General features: G+C 42.0%; 1 protein-coding gene across 4 annotated transcripts in view; it reads left to right on the top strand.

Moving 5' to 3' along the window:
• Positions 1-3,402: 3,402 nt before the first annotated feature.
• The window catches only part of LOC123506585 (disco-interacting protein 2-like), a 486,450-nt gene continuing 473,133 nt past the window's right edge, over positions 3,403-16,719 (top strand). For 3 of the 4 annotated variants that reach the window (XM_045258810.1, XM_045258811.1, XM_045258813.1), the window contains exon 1: positions 3,404-3,648. In XM_045258810.1, the coding sequence (XP_045114745.1) occupies positions 3,564-3,648 (85 nt within the window). In that variant the 5' untranslated portion in view covers positions 3,404-3,563. Of the gene's footprint in view, positions 3,649-16,719 lie in introns of all 4 variants that reach the window. The other variant, XM_045258807.1, reaches the window with a different exon arrangement.

The raw sequence follows: 16,719 nt of genomic DNA on the forward strand, positions 1-16,719 counted from the left end.
TTTTTTTTCAAAATTAGGCATGCTTGTTATGTTGGTTCTGGTCTGCTTTTAGTTTCTTTTCGCTTTTACTAGTTTTCAATTTTTTTTTTTTTTTTTTTTTTACTCCTTTGTGATTTTATTCAAATGTAACTAACTGTGGTCAATAGCTATCTATCTATCTATCTATCTGTGTGTGTGTGTGTGTGTGTGCGCGCGCGTTTCACTGTTTGATCTGCTGCAGTCTCTGACGAGACAGCCAGACGTTACCCTACGCAACGAGCTCAGAGCTCATTATTTCCGATCTTCGGATAGGCCTGAGACCAGGCACACACCACACACCGGGACAAGGTCACAACTCCTCGATTTACATCCCATACCTACTCACTGCTAGGTGAACAGAGGCTACACGTGAAAGGAGACACACCCAAATATCTCCACCCGGCCGGGGAATCGAACCCCGGTCCTCTGGCTTGTGAAGCCAACGCTCTAACCACTGAGCTACCGCGCGCGCGCGTGTGAGTATGTGTGTGTGTGTGTCCACCGCGCAAGGGCGAGGAAGAAGTATAGTACAGTACTCAGCGGAGGAACAATGTTATCAGCCACCAGGGACGGACACGGCTGCTTCCAACTATACACTGCTCAGCCTCCTCGCGTCCCTGCAGCAACCCATTGTTCCCTTAAGCCTCTCCTCGTCATGCCTGAGATCCACCGAGGCAAAGACCACTCACGCTAGCCATTCCCGTCCATCTCACCGTCACGGAACAGCATCCCATCACTTCATTCCCACACTTCCAAAACGAGTGAGAAGAATGAGAAGCAACAGGGAAATTATTAAAACAAAGATATTTACTTGAAGGGCCAACAATACTTAAACTTTCCTCTTTCTTTTCGAACCCTAGGAAAGTTTAAACAAGGCAAGGAATGGAAGACAAGTGGCCATTAATCTTCTGACCTCCGTAGACCCTTTCTAATGTAAATAAGATGGTCTAATCGTACACAAGTCTCTAGATAAAAATGTGTTCCAGTACTGAAGGGGTGAATTGTTTATTTGTAAGTGTTGTATCGGACTGTGAAGAACTCGAATAATCATCTATGTGGCCTTTGTAAATAGTTATGGCGAGAAAACGTTTCATAACACGGATCTTTCTGGCAACAGGTGTATTATTTTGAAGGTATCAGTGACACCGTTCACGTCACGCTGTGCAGATACCAACCATTCTGAATTAACCCGCACCGACTCCTCTATCCACCTACCCTTCTGCCTCTCTCCTTCATGTCTACTTGCATATTTCCTCCTTTCCTCTTTCTACCCATCCACCATCTCTCTTTCCCCTTCACTCAGCCCAGCACGCATGTCTCCTTCCCCCGTCCTTCCTTCCCTCCCGGTCTCGCCCCATCCATCGTCTCAGCCTCCCTCCCTCTCTCCCTTTGCAACCGCCACTCCGCCTCACATCCTTCCACCCCCGCAGTCAAACGCGCCGCGCTTCATTCAAACTTTCATTCCGCCATGCACTATAACGAGTACTGCCAACACCTCTTCTGCTGGTATGAATTGTCTTGCATGAGTCAAAACGTCCTCCCACATCTAAGACTGAGATATTACTGCTTCTATAACGTATGGAAAGTTTAAACGTAAAATTGCTTAGCTAGAGATGTTATAAGGGTTGTTTATTAAAGGAAAGGGTTACATGAGGCTCTACGTTAACTGATAATTTGAGCTGAGAGTTGAAGTATTGTCAATGACTGAATTTTGTCACCGAGAGTTGATCGCGTTATTCAACCGTTCTATTGATCTAATTTGTTTCTGTGCTGTGTTGACTCACTCGGCGGCGAGGACAAGAGCTACCTCAACAATAATTCAGAGTTGATCTGTGAACGAGCTGTGTGAGGAGGCTCCTGTTAAAGCAAGTGTCTTATCTTCCCATTACTTTCACAGCCTCCATGATGCTGAGTCGGGAATCATCTCTATATTTGAGGCTAAGGATGGACTAGTTTGCATGGTTTATGAAGTCCTCGATCCATTATTTCCCCGCACTGCTTCAGCAAAATAGAGTAATTTTGTTCCGGGTAGCTGGAGTTGGGCGAGAAACAGCACGGCGCCGAGAGAAGCAGCACTGCGCGCCGAGTGGTGGTGGTGGTGGTGGTAGGCTGGTAGCAGCGCTGCCAGCCTTCCTGCATCTAGGGAATTTGTCCCCTGAGTGGGAAACAAGAATATTTTCAGGGACAATTTATGGAAACTTGTTCGTGTAAATTTTCAGTCATACTTAATCAGAAATAGAGTAAGATTATTTCGTTTTACCTATTAAGACAGCGATGTCAGCCAAATTTGTGTATTCCTGAAAAAAAAGTGACGGGACAATCTAGGGAGTTTACGTTAAGGAAATTCTGTGTTGCATCCGGTCAGGAATACAAAAACAATTCCTTTTTATTGATATACAAAAGCTGTCAGTCAGGTCCATTATGTTTCTTGAGATAATGAATCCTACTCTTGAGATGTTCATCGTCCTTTGCATAGCATTCCTCCCAGCACACACTGAGTCACAATATGATGTAAAAAAAAAAAAGTTACAGTAATTGGCGTTATTTCCTGAAAATATTAAGACAACAATAACAATGATGATGATGATAATAATAATAAGGCAGAAACAAGAACAACTAGGAAACATGAGGATATTGTTATGAAATCTAGGGAAACATCAGTGACAGGCTAGGGGAAGAACATTTAAGGCTATATGGGTGACAAATGATAACTCAAGTTTGCCAGCCATGTCTAGGGATTCAGCAAGTCAATATTCCCTTTATTACACACTCTGTCATTGGTTTTGCTGTGAATGTAATCTTTTTAGGGCGGGAAACACACGGATGATGTAAGGTACGCCGGTACGTTGCCGAGTTGGGGATATTTCATTCAGACACAGTGGGGAGAACCTGCGCTGTCAGACGTCTTGATGAGAGAATAGAGCCATCAAACTCATATCCAGTACATCATATGCTGTACGCTTAGGGTTGAACTGTTATAGGTGGCTGTGGTGGAGGTGTGGGAGGCGTTGTGGTGGTAATGGTGATAGGTGATGATGGTGGTAGTGGTAGTGGTGGTGACGGAGCTGCCAGACCTGTATTGTAAGAGAATAAAACCATAAATTGTACATCTAGATCCACGTTACTTATAGTGAATGAAGGAATATAGAGTTAAGAATTTAAGTGGAAGTTGTGGAGATGGTGGAGGTGTTTGTGGTGTGTGGTGAAGGAGGTGGTAGTGGTAGTAGTGGTGACGGGACCTCAAAAAAACATACCAGAAATAAATAACACCCAGGGAGACACCACAGACTCCAGAAAAGGGAATAGAACGTTAAATACCCCTTAGTGGAGGAGGTGGAGGAGGAGGAAGAGACTTTAGCTGCCTATAGAGTGGAGGAGGAGGTAGTAGGTAGTGGAGGTAGTGGTGGTGGTGGTGGTGCCGCCTGGTGGTGGTGGCAGGACTCTAGCCTCAGTGAACATTTGGTGGCCGAGATGGTGAGTGCGCTGTGAGTGCTTCTCCCAATAGCGCCTGGATACAGTGAAGGAGTCTCTCGTGGTGGGGAAAGATGAGTGACCTAAACGTGGATATATCGCAGCTGCCGCAGGATGTCCGGGATAAACTGGCGGAGCTCGACTTGGAACTGTCAGAAGGTAAGTAAGCAACACCACACAGCTTTTGTTTACATGATGCTGGCTGTCTGTGGCTGTGGCGGCGGCGGCGGCAGCGGCAGCGGCAGCGGTAGCGGTGGTGGTGATGTGGTAGTGAATTAGTGATGATGGTTGTGTTTATGGTGGAGTATGTTGTGTGGTGCGTTGTGGTGAATGGCAGAGCGTGGTTGTTAGTGCTCATGTGGTGTGGTGAGACTGGTTGGTGTCTTGGTGGTCGGAGCAGTGAGTGTGGTGGATGTGGTGACTGTGGCTGAATGAAATTGGATTCAAGTGACGCCTCCAGTCAAGACAGCTAACATAACATAACATAAATAATAGGATAACAAAGGGCCACCAGGGCCCATCTAGGTTATCCTGTATCAGTTGCACAGCGACCTCGTCATCAGTACTTACAGGGTAGTACTTACAGATACTTATAGGGTCCAATAGATGATGAGATGTCTGGCTAGTGTGACATCAGCAAGATCACACAAACCACTGCCTTAACCCCTTCAGTACCGGGACACATTTTTATCTTGAGATTTGTGTACGATTAGACCATTTTATTGACATTAGAAAGGGTCTGTGGAGGTCACAAGATTATTGGTAAGAGTCTTCACTATTTTAATCCCCTCACGAGTTTTTGAAGCTGTATAGAATCACCAAATAGTCAGAAGAGTGAGTATGGATACGCATGTTTTTTAGGGCATTTTAAAACAGTTTGGCTATGATGAGACCATTTTATTGGCATTAGGAATGGTCTATGGAGGTCAGAAGATTAATGGTCAGAGTCTGCACTATTTTAACCCCCACCTAAGTTTCTGAAGCTGTGTAGAATCACCAAATATTAAGCAGAATGAATATGGAAACGTGTCTTGGTACAGAAGGGGTTAATACTCTTGAGACAATGCAGTCAGATTAGCAATCCTGAGTGAAGACCACAGCACAGCACACAGTTTTACAATTCAACAACCTGAAGTCAATCAAAATCATGCAGAATTTGACCAAAGGAAGTATCAAGAAGTAGTTTTAAAAAAGCAGAGTTAGCTAAGACAACTGCTTCAAGTCAGTTATTCCCAATGCTAATGACCTGCACTGAGAAGAAACCAACTCGAATATCAGTATTGTAATGAACAAAAAGCTTGTCTCTGTTGTCACTTATAACCAAGAGGTAACCCAGAATAGACTTTGACAGAACCCTTTCATAATGTTGAACACTTTAATAAGATTAGCTCTGATCAACCTTGCTGTAATCCCTTCTGTACCATTTCCGACATTTTCATATTTCTTCTGCTTATCATTTGGCGATTTTATATAGCTTCAGAAACTTGTATAGGGATTAAAATAGTGAAGACTCTGGCCATTACTCTTCTGACCTCTATACACCCTTCCTAATGTAAACAAAATCATCTAATCATATAAAAAAACCATGGTAAAAATGTGTCCCAGTACTGAAGGGGTTAGTGGAATAAAGACTCAATCTAGCGAGAAGTTAGTTATTATATGGCAAGTCTTGAAAACTGGCAATGTTCTTATTCCACCTCCTCTGAACTCTACAAACCTAATGTCACCTGTATAACCAGTGAACCAAACCACAGAGGCAAAGTCCAAGATAGGGTGAATATGCCAAATGAAAACTGTCTTCATGAAATCAGGAGATCTTGGTTTTAGATTATGTTTGTGGTGAAGTATGTGGTGTATGTGTTGTGTGATGCATTGTGGTGAATGGCATAAGACTATAATTGCCCTGTGCTGTGGTGTGTGGTGGTGGAGCAGTGTGGTGGATGTGGTAGTGAGGGAAACTAGCTGTGGTGGAGGCTGACTGTGGTGATGTTTGTTCTCCATTGTGTGGTAGAAGGCAGTCACTGTGGTTGTGGTGAATATGGTTGGCAGTAGAAGAGTAGTGTTGACCTGTAGCATTAGCGAGGTGTGTTGGAGTATTGTCTATAAACTTGAGGAGGACCAGTTTCATGAATCCTTTTAGCTGTGGCCTAAACTCTAATGACGTGTGTTATTCAAGCAGAGACGGACAACTTGACAGCAAATATAAGACAATAGACACTGAACTGAACCATTAATCTGAGTATCAGCTGGACATAACTATCTTTTAGAATTACCTATGTGTTTGTTACATAGACCACATTGAGACTGAAGGGAAACCATGAGTCAGGAGGTCAAGAAAACAAGGGGAGAATGTTGTGTCTGTAGGTGGTGGCAACTGAAGGCTGGCGTCACACCTGCGATACCCTTAAAAGTAATGACCAAGTTGAGTTTTTGTTGTGGTGGATTATATATTGAATTACCACTGTTGATTGTGAATTATTAAAGCTTATAGAACTGTTGACTTATCTATTCTTTTATTGGTACTTGTTTGCATCTGTGTGTGTCTAGACTGCTTGTTGAGAAGGTCAGGTTACTTTACTGTGATTCTGCGACATTTGAGGGAGTTGAGGGAATGACAGTGGCTGAGTGGTGTGTGGGCTTCACAATGCCAGTGTGATGTGTACAATCCATCACTTGGCTGTCACCACCTACCTGTGTACTTCACCACATCATAAAGGTGCTTGTGACATTGATAGCTGGTGAAGAATACTTGATGAATACTTAGATGTTGTAATGTAGTGTTGATTTAAAGGGAAACTGTATATAAGACAAAAATAAAGGAAGGAAAAGAACTCTAGGATATTTAGTAAGAGTGGTTGTCATCGTCATCAGAATATCGGCCACAGTACTTCACTTAACTGTGGTCTCTAATGCACAGGTTCATAAAGGTATAAATGGTTTCCAGGTATAAGAAATATAAGGACAATTGCTTTTATGGGTAGGTGCATAGATACTGCAAGATTAGTGTGAGGTGAACAGTTCTAGAAAAATAAGAAAACAGTTTGGAATCACAGTTATTGGTTACTATGCAGCTTCCCACTAAGCCATTCAATACTGGGATACATTTTTACATTGAGATTTATGTACAGTTAGCCCATTTTATTGACATTAGGAAGGGTCTGTGGAGGTCAGAAGATTAATGGTCATAGTTCTCACTATTTTAATCCTCATATAAGTTTCTGAAGCTGTATAAAGTCATCAAGTAGTGAGCAGAATGAAATGCGTCATGGTACTGAAGTGGTTAAGGCAGAATTGATATGCTGCTTGCCTTTGTTTAATGTGAATTAAATGATGGTGGTTGTTTTTTCACTCATATCTGTTTGTAGACTCTGACACACCTTTTCTGTTCCTCCAGCCCATAATTTTAAACACTTCTGCACCATATCTCCACTATTTTCAAAGAGCTCTAATTAAAGTGACATGGGTTTTTAAGGATGTTTCTGTGATTATAGGGAAAATTGATAAGTTTTCTGCATTATCAAGATGACAAATACTCTTTAGAACTCAGTAAATTGTCCCTGTAGTCTTTAAAAATGGTCGCAATGAGAGAGAGAGAGAGAGAGAGAGAGAGAGAGAGAGAGAGAGAGAGAAACGTTTCTGAATGTGGCATTCAGTCTCAGGATGGTGGCTGAAAATGAGGGTTTTGGGCAGGGAAGAAGGCAATGAGTTAAGGATCTTTCAAGCTGTACATAGCACCTCATATTGAAACTCCTGATTCTATTGCCTTGTATAATATGATTGCCGTGTAGCTCGTTTAGCTGCTTCAGTAGTGGGACGCATTTTTACTTTGAGTTTTGGGTAAGATTAGATGATTTTATTGACATTAGGAAGGGTCCATGGAGGTCAGAAGATTAATGGCTACAGTCTTCACTATTTTAATCCCTACATAGGTTTCTGAAGCTGTAGAAAATCGCCAGATATTAACCAGAATGAATATAGAAACATGTCATGGTACTGAAGGGGTTAACTACACTGACGGCTGGAGTTTTGAAGGAGCATTGCCCTTATGTATGCCACGACTTCCAACTCCTGTGCTTTGTGTTAAATATCAGCTGTGTGACTTGCATAGGCTTACTGGTGTGGTGGTGACGGTTGGTGCTTAAGAGTGGCATCATCCTGGCCACACACAGCCGGTACGTGTGTGTCACCATTGCTAGGTCTTGATGCTGGTTGGTGAAACTGGATCTCTCATTTGACTGGCAGATGAGGCCACTGTGAACTTTGTGATTAGCGGCTCTTCTCTGCTGTGCTTGAGTTGCCACACAGCTGCAAATAAGTGGTTGGCTCTCCATGAATGGGATGCATGTCTAATTGTTGTCTTGGAAGTGTATAACAAAAGAGCAGTAATTATGTTCATTTACACAAGGAACCTTCTTGTACACTCATGTCATTCAACAGTGAGATTCAGTGATGTTTTTGTTATGACTAATGTGTTACTGTAGATTTCTCATCAGTGGTCACCTTCAAAGGACATTATATAAGTCTTTATATATATCAGTCAGGCAATCCAACAGTGTGGCTCGAACAAAGCACACACTCAAACACACCATGCATTCATATACCCTCGTCAGTCACTGGTGGGAAGGGACAGTCTTGTGCATCCAACTACACTCCAGACACATGAATACTGGACATGTGTATATTACCAAACATGGATGTAACATTTGGTGTGTCTAAGGCTTAAACACTTCTGTGCTTCACTTCTGCTGCTTCAAAAGGCTTTATTTAAGTGTACACAAATTTTTAAAGATGCTTTGATGGTTCTAGAGGCAAACTGACAAGATTTCTACATTACATACTAGAGAAACACTAGAAAATCCTGCTAATTATCTCTGTGGCCTTGGAAAATAGTCATGGTGAGAGAGCAAAGCGTTTCTGAATACATATCATAGTGTCACAGGGATGAGCACAGTGGCAGAGTGACATGTGTCTCTTGATTCACTGAGTGTCACGCTGGATGCTTTATTTCCACCCACTGAGAGAGTTGCATGACACTTTGACAGATCGGTGAAGCTTCTTTCTTGATATATTGTGTCAGTTGAAAGCCTTATTGAGCTGTGTCAGTAAACATGTTGCAGCGTTCCTGTATCTTGACACAGCAACATACAAACAATGCCACTGACTGAAGCCCTCGGTCCCTGGCTGATCTGTGTGCTCCAGTCTTGTTTGGAAATGCATGAAAGATTTTATAGACTGGTGTATCTCTTAATTGTTTTGATGTACAGCATGGTGGTGGTAGTGGTGGTGGTGGTGGTGGTGGTGAGACTCAGTCTTTTGGTGTTGAGGGAGTGGTGACCTCACATCCATGTCAGCTGGTGTTGTGTGACGTAACATTCCATTATCTACAACCAGCATTGCCTGTGTGTGTGTGTGTGTGTGTGTGTGTGTGTGTGTGTGTGTGTGTGTGTGTGTGTGTGTGTGAGGCACAGACCTCCTTTGAGTAGCACAGCTGATAATGACAGTATCATCTGCCTCCACCAACACAGGCTGTGGTGTGTGCCTCCTGTGGTGATTGAGGCTGCTGTGGTGGTGGTGGTGGTGGTGGTGGTGGTGGTGGTGTTGATAATATTGAGGTGGTGGTGGTGGTGATGGTGGTCATTCATCTTTTGTGCTGCATTGTTACTGAATAAATTTTAAAAAGTCTTAATTTGTAGCATATTTGAAGATAAACATGCACATTAGATTTGTTTGTATCCAGTGGCATTGGAGAGAGCAGTGGTGTTACATGTCTTACTCCCTGAAAGTGTTATTCTCCCTTCACTATCCTTAGAGTGAGTCGCTGCCACCATGTAGGAGTCCCCTTCAGTTATTTCCGCTCTCCTGTCCCTTGCACCTTCCTCTGTGACTCCTTCCTTGGCCATTCACCACAATTGCATCCGTCCATCTTGCAGTGTTCTGAAGCAGTGAAGGTGCATGTCTGTACTGCAAGAGTGCCTGTTTCTCCATGTGTGGTGGTGTTGGTGGTGGTGTGGTTGGGTGTCAGCGCCATGCACCTCATGTCGTGGTGTCATCTGCATGCCTCACGGTCTGCTTGAGGCCTGTGTGCAATCTGATGAGGTGGCCTAACATGGTGTTATGTCCCTCTTGGCCTGGACTTTCTTGTTATTATTGTTGTTGTTGTTCTGTTCTTGGCCTTTAGTGCAAGTATCTTTGTGATATTTAGAAGCTTAATTAGTTATAGTTAGCCTTTCTATTTTTTCCACAAATTTGAAGTGGCATCTTTGAAGTGTCTGTCATTCTGAGCTTTGTGATGCTTTGCTGTGGGTCTGTGGCCATTTGGTGACAGCCTCACCTCTGACCAGCTTCAGATGGGACTGCTGCACTGGCCACCTCACCAGCATCACCATGTCTGTGTGTTGATTGTTGCGGTGCTGTGTTGTGTTACTCACTTCTCAATATTCTGCGGTCCAGGATTGTGTTTCTGGTCAAATCTGTTGCTTCTTGCTTATTGATGGAGTTAGTAAAGGTTTATTGGCAGATTTATGTGATGGCTTTTTGAAATGTTTATAAAGATGATGCTACAGTGTTCTCTTGGAAGCTTGTGGAGAATTCTTAAATGTAGTTTCCCTTAGAATATAAGAACATTAGAAAATAAGGGAAGCTGCAAGACCATACCTACCTACATAGGTACTTATTTCTGCCTATTGTCCCATAAACTTGTCTAATTGGTAGTTGCAGTTGATATTCTGGGAAAGACTCTTAGTTGACCTACAGAACAGGCAGTTGTGTTGTGTTGGGTGTGGAGTGTCCTGTCCAGGAGTGCTTGGGCTGAGGGGTGTGTCGTGTGTGAGGCAGTGATTTTGTGCAGCGTGTGGCAGTGTGGTGCTGGGGTGACAGTCGTGTGGTGAGGCACTGACCTTACGGCTGCTGCTTGTCATGACTGCACAGTGTCTGGCCATCTTCTGCAAGCTGTCAAGGTTGTTTTCAGTCACACAACACAAGCATCTGAACACTTCCACAGTCATCATGTCCACTCCTGTCCAGCATCCATCAGGTTCACTCCACATCACCTATACTCCTTACTTTTAGGGAACCAGCACTCAAGTGGGCCTAGTGAGTGTATATATATATATATATATATATATATATATATATATATATATATATATATATATATATATATATATATGTATATATATATATATATAATTTTTTGTTGCCCTTGGCTGGCTTCTCTCCTGCATAAAAAAAAAAAAAAAAAAAAACACTTGAGTGCATAAGCTGTGCCTGTGAAGTGTGTCTGTGTCCTGTGTATGCAGTGAACCTTTAGTGAATTGTGAAGTGATGCAGTATTGATTAAGGTATATTTGCATTACTTCACACCAGGACACACCCATTCGTATCACCTCAGATGAACCGACTCACAGCACACTTTGCTAAAACTCTGAGCTGTGAATATAAAAGTTATGATAAACCTTCTTATTTCTACTGCCATCTATATTCAGATCTTACCTCTTGTATTCTGTTTATTTAGTGCTATATTTGAAAACCAGTTCCTATCTCTAACTCTTTCAGTACTGTGACATGTTTCTATCTTCATTTTAGTGTGTGATTGGACAATTTTACTTACATTAGGAAGGGTCTATGGAGTGCAGAAGATTAATGGGGAGTGTCTTCACTATTTAAATCTTCCTGCAAGTTTTTGAAGCTGTATAAAATCACCAAATAGTAACCAAAATTAATATAAAAATGCACTATGTTACTAAAAGGGGTTAACTTTTCCATTGCTATTTGTCTTGCATTTCTTTAGTCACTGAGACAACCTTTCTTATTCCACAGCCAACTGAAAATGCAATACTGGCTGAAAATTGCAAAATCTGTTCTTTTTATGCTTTTTCTTTCTTGTGGGCACTTGTAAAGACTCCATACATTGCTCATACATTGCTTCTAGTGCTGTGAATAAGCGATTGTTGCAGATTAACCTGTTCAGTACCATGATGCATTCCCATATTCATTCTACTTACTATTTGGTGATCTTATACAGCTTCAGAAACTTAAGGGGGGGGCCATTAAAATAGTGAAGACGTCGCCATTAACCCCTTCAGTACCATGATGCATTTCCATATTCATTCTGCTTACTGTCTGGTGATTTTGTGCAACTTCAGAAACTCATTTGGGATTGAAATAGTGAAGACTCAGGCCATTAATCTTCTGACTTCCATAGACTCTCCTTAATGTCAAAACAGTGGTACAGTGAAACCATGCGTGCTTTGGGATCCGAGGAGTCTCCAAGCGCACGGGTTCGAATCCTGTCCATGGTCTGAGTGTAGGTTGGGCTTCCTCACTCGGGGCAACGGTTTCCTAGCGGGTGGGCTTTGAGATAGGAGGTACCCTAAAAAGTATCCCCTTTAGCCCATAAATTCCGTGAAAAGCCCACATGGTATAAAAAAAAAAAAAAATCTCAAGGTAAAAATGGGTCCTAATATTGAAGGAGTTAATCTTCTGACCTCCATAGACTCTTTCTAATATTAAAACAGTATAATCGTACACAAAATTCAAGGTATTAATGTGTCTCAGTATTGAAGAGGTTAAATGCAACGTTGTCAAGCCTGGAAATGTAAAGTTCATTGGTGGTGTCTGGTGTGGCATTGTGTTGAATCAAGATCATGGCAGAGGTGGGGAGGAATGGTGAGGTGGACAGGTTTAAGGAGCGTTGAGTCACAGTCAAGCCAACACTGTGCCGGCTCTTACCAGTTCTTGTTGCATCAGTAAATGTGCATAAATAGAACACATATATTTTTTTTCCCACTTTTTTTCAACATGTCTTATTACTCAGGACTTTCTACTTATTATCATCAGTATCCTGTCCACAGTAATGCAAGGATTGGTCAGTATCTTCACTCATTTGTTCCTTTTGGTGATAAACTCTAGAATTCTCTGCTTTTCTTTTTTCCCTTTCCTTGAACTGTGATCCCTTCAGTACTGGGATGCATTCTGCCTTGGGTTTGGGTGTGATTAGACAATTTTCTTTACATTATGAACTGCCTATAGAGGTCAGAAGATTAATGGCCAGAGTCTTCACTATTTTAATCCCCAACATAAGTTTCTGAAGGTGTATAAAATCACCAAATAGTAAAAGAATTAATTTTTTCCTTTCCTTCAGCTGATTCCTCCAGTGCTGGGATGCTTTTCTATCTTCAATTTGGATGTGATTAGATGATTTTATTTACATTATGAACTGCCTATGGAGGTCAGAAGATTAATAGCCAGAGTCTTCACTATTTTAACCCCCACATACATTTCCGAAGCTGTATAAAACCACCAGATAGTAAAAAGAATGAATTTTTTCCTCTTCTTCAGCTGACCCCTTCAGTACTGGGATGCATTTTTACCTGAAGTTTTGGGTGTGATTGTACTATTTTATTGATATTAGGAAGGGTCTATGGAGGTCAGAATATAAATAGCAATCCCCACATATGTTTCCAAAGCTGTATATAACCTCAAAATAGTAACCAGAATGAATATAAAAACACACCATAGTACTGAAGGGGTTTAGGAGATGTCAGTAAACAAACACCAGAGTCAGGCAACACAGACTCATTTGGTAATATCCTGCATGGGGGAGTGTCATCGCAGTGCCTCCACAGACACTAAGACTCAGGCAGTGATGGGGTCAAGTTGCTGAGATGTTGATTATTTGTGTAGTGTTTTTATGAGGATGAGGCGAGGCAAGCTGTAGTAAGTAAGGTGCTGAAGTGGTGTGTGTGTGTGTGTGGGACCATTGAGAGGGTGTGTAGAGTGTTGATGGCTGCAGGATGTGGAGTGTGGAGCATTGAGTGAGAGGTGTACTAGAGTGTAGATAGAAATGTGTATTGAGAGTGGTTTGTTGTGCAGGAAGTGTATGAAGGACAGTTAGTATGAATGACTGAGGTGTGATGCATGTGTGTGTGTGTGTGTGTGTGTGTGTGTGTGTTTGAAGCGTGTATTCTCAAATATTTCTGCACCTCACCTCACTATTTCAAAAGGCTTTATTTAATTTTACACAAGCTTTTTTAGTGTGTTTTTATGTTTTTAGAGACAGAGTTACAAGATTTCTTCTACTCTATGAACTGTAGAAATTCTCTTGAAAACCATTAGTTATCTGTGTGGCCTTGAAAATAGTTGTGGTGAGAGAGCAAAGCATTTTAGAATATGAGCCAGAGTGTAGCTATGGTCCCAAAGAATTGAGTGCGTAAATAGGCAGAATGTTGAAGAATAGAGGAAAGTCACTGTGAATGAATGACATGTTGAGTGTGGTGAAAGATTTAGGATGAAAAAAAGAAAAAGACATTGAGGGAACTAACTATGAATGGACAGAACGGTATAGAGAGCATTAAGTGTATTTGAGTGTACATAGGGAAGATAGGTGTAGATTATATTAGTGTACTGGAGCTTTGAGAGAGATGTGTATTAAGAGAGGAGGGTGTAGCTACAGAGAAAGGTGTTTTGATAACTACAAAAGTGAGTGTATTCTGGAGAGACTGGGTGTATATGAGTATTGAGAGGGAAAGAAGTGCATTGAGTGTATGGTGTAAGAAAAGTGTATTAACTGTGCATAAGACTGAATGTAGACTGAGTGTGTGGGGAAGGACTGGGTGTACATGAATACTGATGGGAAGTAAGTGTATAAGGAAAGAAAAAGTGTATTCACCTCTTCAGTGCCAGGACGCATTTCCACATTCATTCTGCGTACTAGTTAGCGATCTTACACAGCTTAAGAAACTCATTTTGGGATTAGAATAGTGAAGACTCTGGTCATTAATCTTCTGACATCCAGAAATCCTTGCTAATGTGTATAAAATTGTCTAATCACACCAAAAACTTGTACTAAAAATTCCCCCCAGTACTGAAAGGGTTAAGTGTACATAAGAGAATGAGTGTTTGGAGAAGGACTGGATATGTGGAGAGGATATACAGGGGAGGGTGTATGGGGATGGTGTATGGGCAGTGTGTCCCTCCACATGAATAGTGAAGCAGGAAGGTGAGGCTGTCAATATTTCAGAGGCAGGGAGGCTGGGAGGCTGGCTCTCTCCCTGCCACCTGCCTCGGCCACAGTTTCCGTCAGGGGAGTTAATAAGTACATCAGCACATAAGGGAAGGTACAAGAAGCCATCAGGTCTACAGTGGCACTCCCTTTTTGAACATAGGCACAGAGGGAAAATGTAAGAAGTTATGTTTAGTGGCTCTCCCTTTAAGAACATTAGCACAAAGGGAAGATACAAGAAGCCATTAGGTCTTCAAGGTACTCTCTGTAGGAACATGAACACAAAGGGAAGCTGAAAAATGTCATCAGGTCTACAGTGGCACTCCCTGTAGGAACATTGGCACAGAGAAGCTGCAAGAAGTCATCAGTCACAGTGGCACTCCCTGTAGGAACATTGGCACAAAGGAAGCTGTAAGAAGTCTATATATGGTACTCCCTGTAGGAATATTAACACAAAGGGGAGTTGCTAGAAGTCATGTCTAGTGGCACTCCCTGTACGAACATTGGCACAAAGAGAAGCTGCAAGAAGTCAAGTCTATATATGGCACCCCCTGTAGGAACATTGACACAAAGGGAAGGTACAAGAAAGCATTAGTCTACAGTGGCATTCCCTGTAAGAACAATGGCACAAAGGGAAGCTACAAGAAGCCATCAGGTCTACATACAGCATTCCCTATAGGAGGTATCCGAAAAAAATACCTCCTTTAGCCTATAAATCCCTTGTGGCCTTAACTAGAACCTTGTGATAGGTGGTGAGGGGAAGGGTTTCAGAATACGGTGGTGAGGTGTGAGGTGTTCTGGAGTTAATGTCACTAAAACCGTGTAAACACCCTTAAATTCCCTTGTGGCCTCAAGTAGAACCTTTTGTAAATAGTGGTGTGGCGGGAAAGTGTTTGATAATATGGTAGTGATGTGTTGTGGTGTTAATCTGTCACTAAAACCCCTTCAGCACCATGACGCATTTCCATATTCATTCTGCTTATTATTTGGTGAGTCTATACAGCTTCAGAAACTCATGGCGGGGATTAAGATAGTGAGGACTGTGGCTATTAATCTTCTGACCTCTATAGACCTTTCCTAATGTCAATGAAATAGTCTGATCGTACACAAATCTCAAGGTAAAAATGTGTCTCAGTATTGAAGGGGTTGAATTCCAGTATGGCCTCAACCAGAACCTTTTGAAGTTTTGAAGTGGCTGGGAAGTGTCTCAGAATACGGTGATGAGGTGTGAGGTGTTGAGACAAGAGTGAAGGAGTGACTGGCTGTGAGTGGGAGTGATGGACGAAGAAGGTTTGGGAAGCTGAGGGTGAAGGAAGACGAGGGTAAGGCAGGTCAGGCTTATATTAAAACTAGGTACTGCTGTGTGTGTGTGTGTGTGTGTGTGTAAAAGTTTAGGGATTAAAGAAAAGGTTCGTTTTTTTTTTTTTCCATTATTTTTATTACTGTTGTTGTTGTTGTTGATTATGATGTTTTCTGTTTTTACAAAATTTACGTCTTGGTATTTTTATGAATATTTTTATTTATTTATTCATCTTTTACTTACTTAATACTTTACTTACCTTTCAAAACAAACACCAAATCTTATAAATTTTCCAGTTATCATTACCTTCCATTTTTATCGTCAAATTACCATTATTTACTCATTTTTCTTTAGATTTGGCGCCAACATCACCTAAATACCTCATTATCCCTGTAAAACCCAGTACTAGGCACAGGAGAGAAGAGCTACGTAGTGCTCTCCGTCACGTCTCGTAATGCACTGGCGCGATCCTGCAGTCACGGCCTTTATATTCGTATTTTGTCAGTGTGTGATTAATCTTACAGCCTCCCTCGGCGCCCCGCGGGACTTAAAGGTGAGGGGCGGCTGTGTCGGTCACGTGGGGCCGGGCAGGTGGTGGTGGTGGTGGGGACATGATTGGAACGGTGGTGGTGGTAGTGGTGGTAGTGGGGAGGACAAGATAGGAAGGGTAGTGGTGGTGGTAGTGGTGATGTATGAGGAATGGTTAAGATGATAGTGGTTGTGGTAGTGATCGCTCTCTCTCTCTCTCTCTCTCTCTCTCTCTCTCTCTCTCTCTCTCTCTCTCTCTCTCTCTCTCTCTCTCTCCCACACTCCTTAATTAAATATCTGGTTCCTTCCTTTTCCTCCTTCATATATCACTGCAATTTATTTTCTTAAGCTTTTGAGTTATCTTTTTCCTTCTTCATTTATTATTAGTATTTTTTGTGTA

The sequence above is a fragment of the Portunus trituberculatus genome, chromosome 20 (genome assembly GCF_017591435.1).
Source record: "Portunus trituberculatus isolate SZX2019 chromosome 20, ASM1759143v1, whole genome shotgun sequence".
NCBI classification, from domain to species: domain Eukaryota; kingdom Metazoa; phylum Arthropoda; class Malacostraca; order Decapoda; family Portunidae; genus Portunus; species Portunus trituberculatus.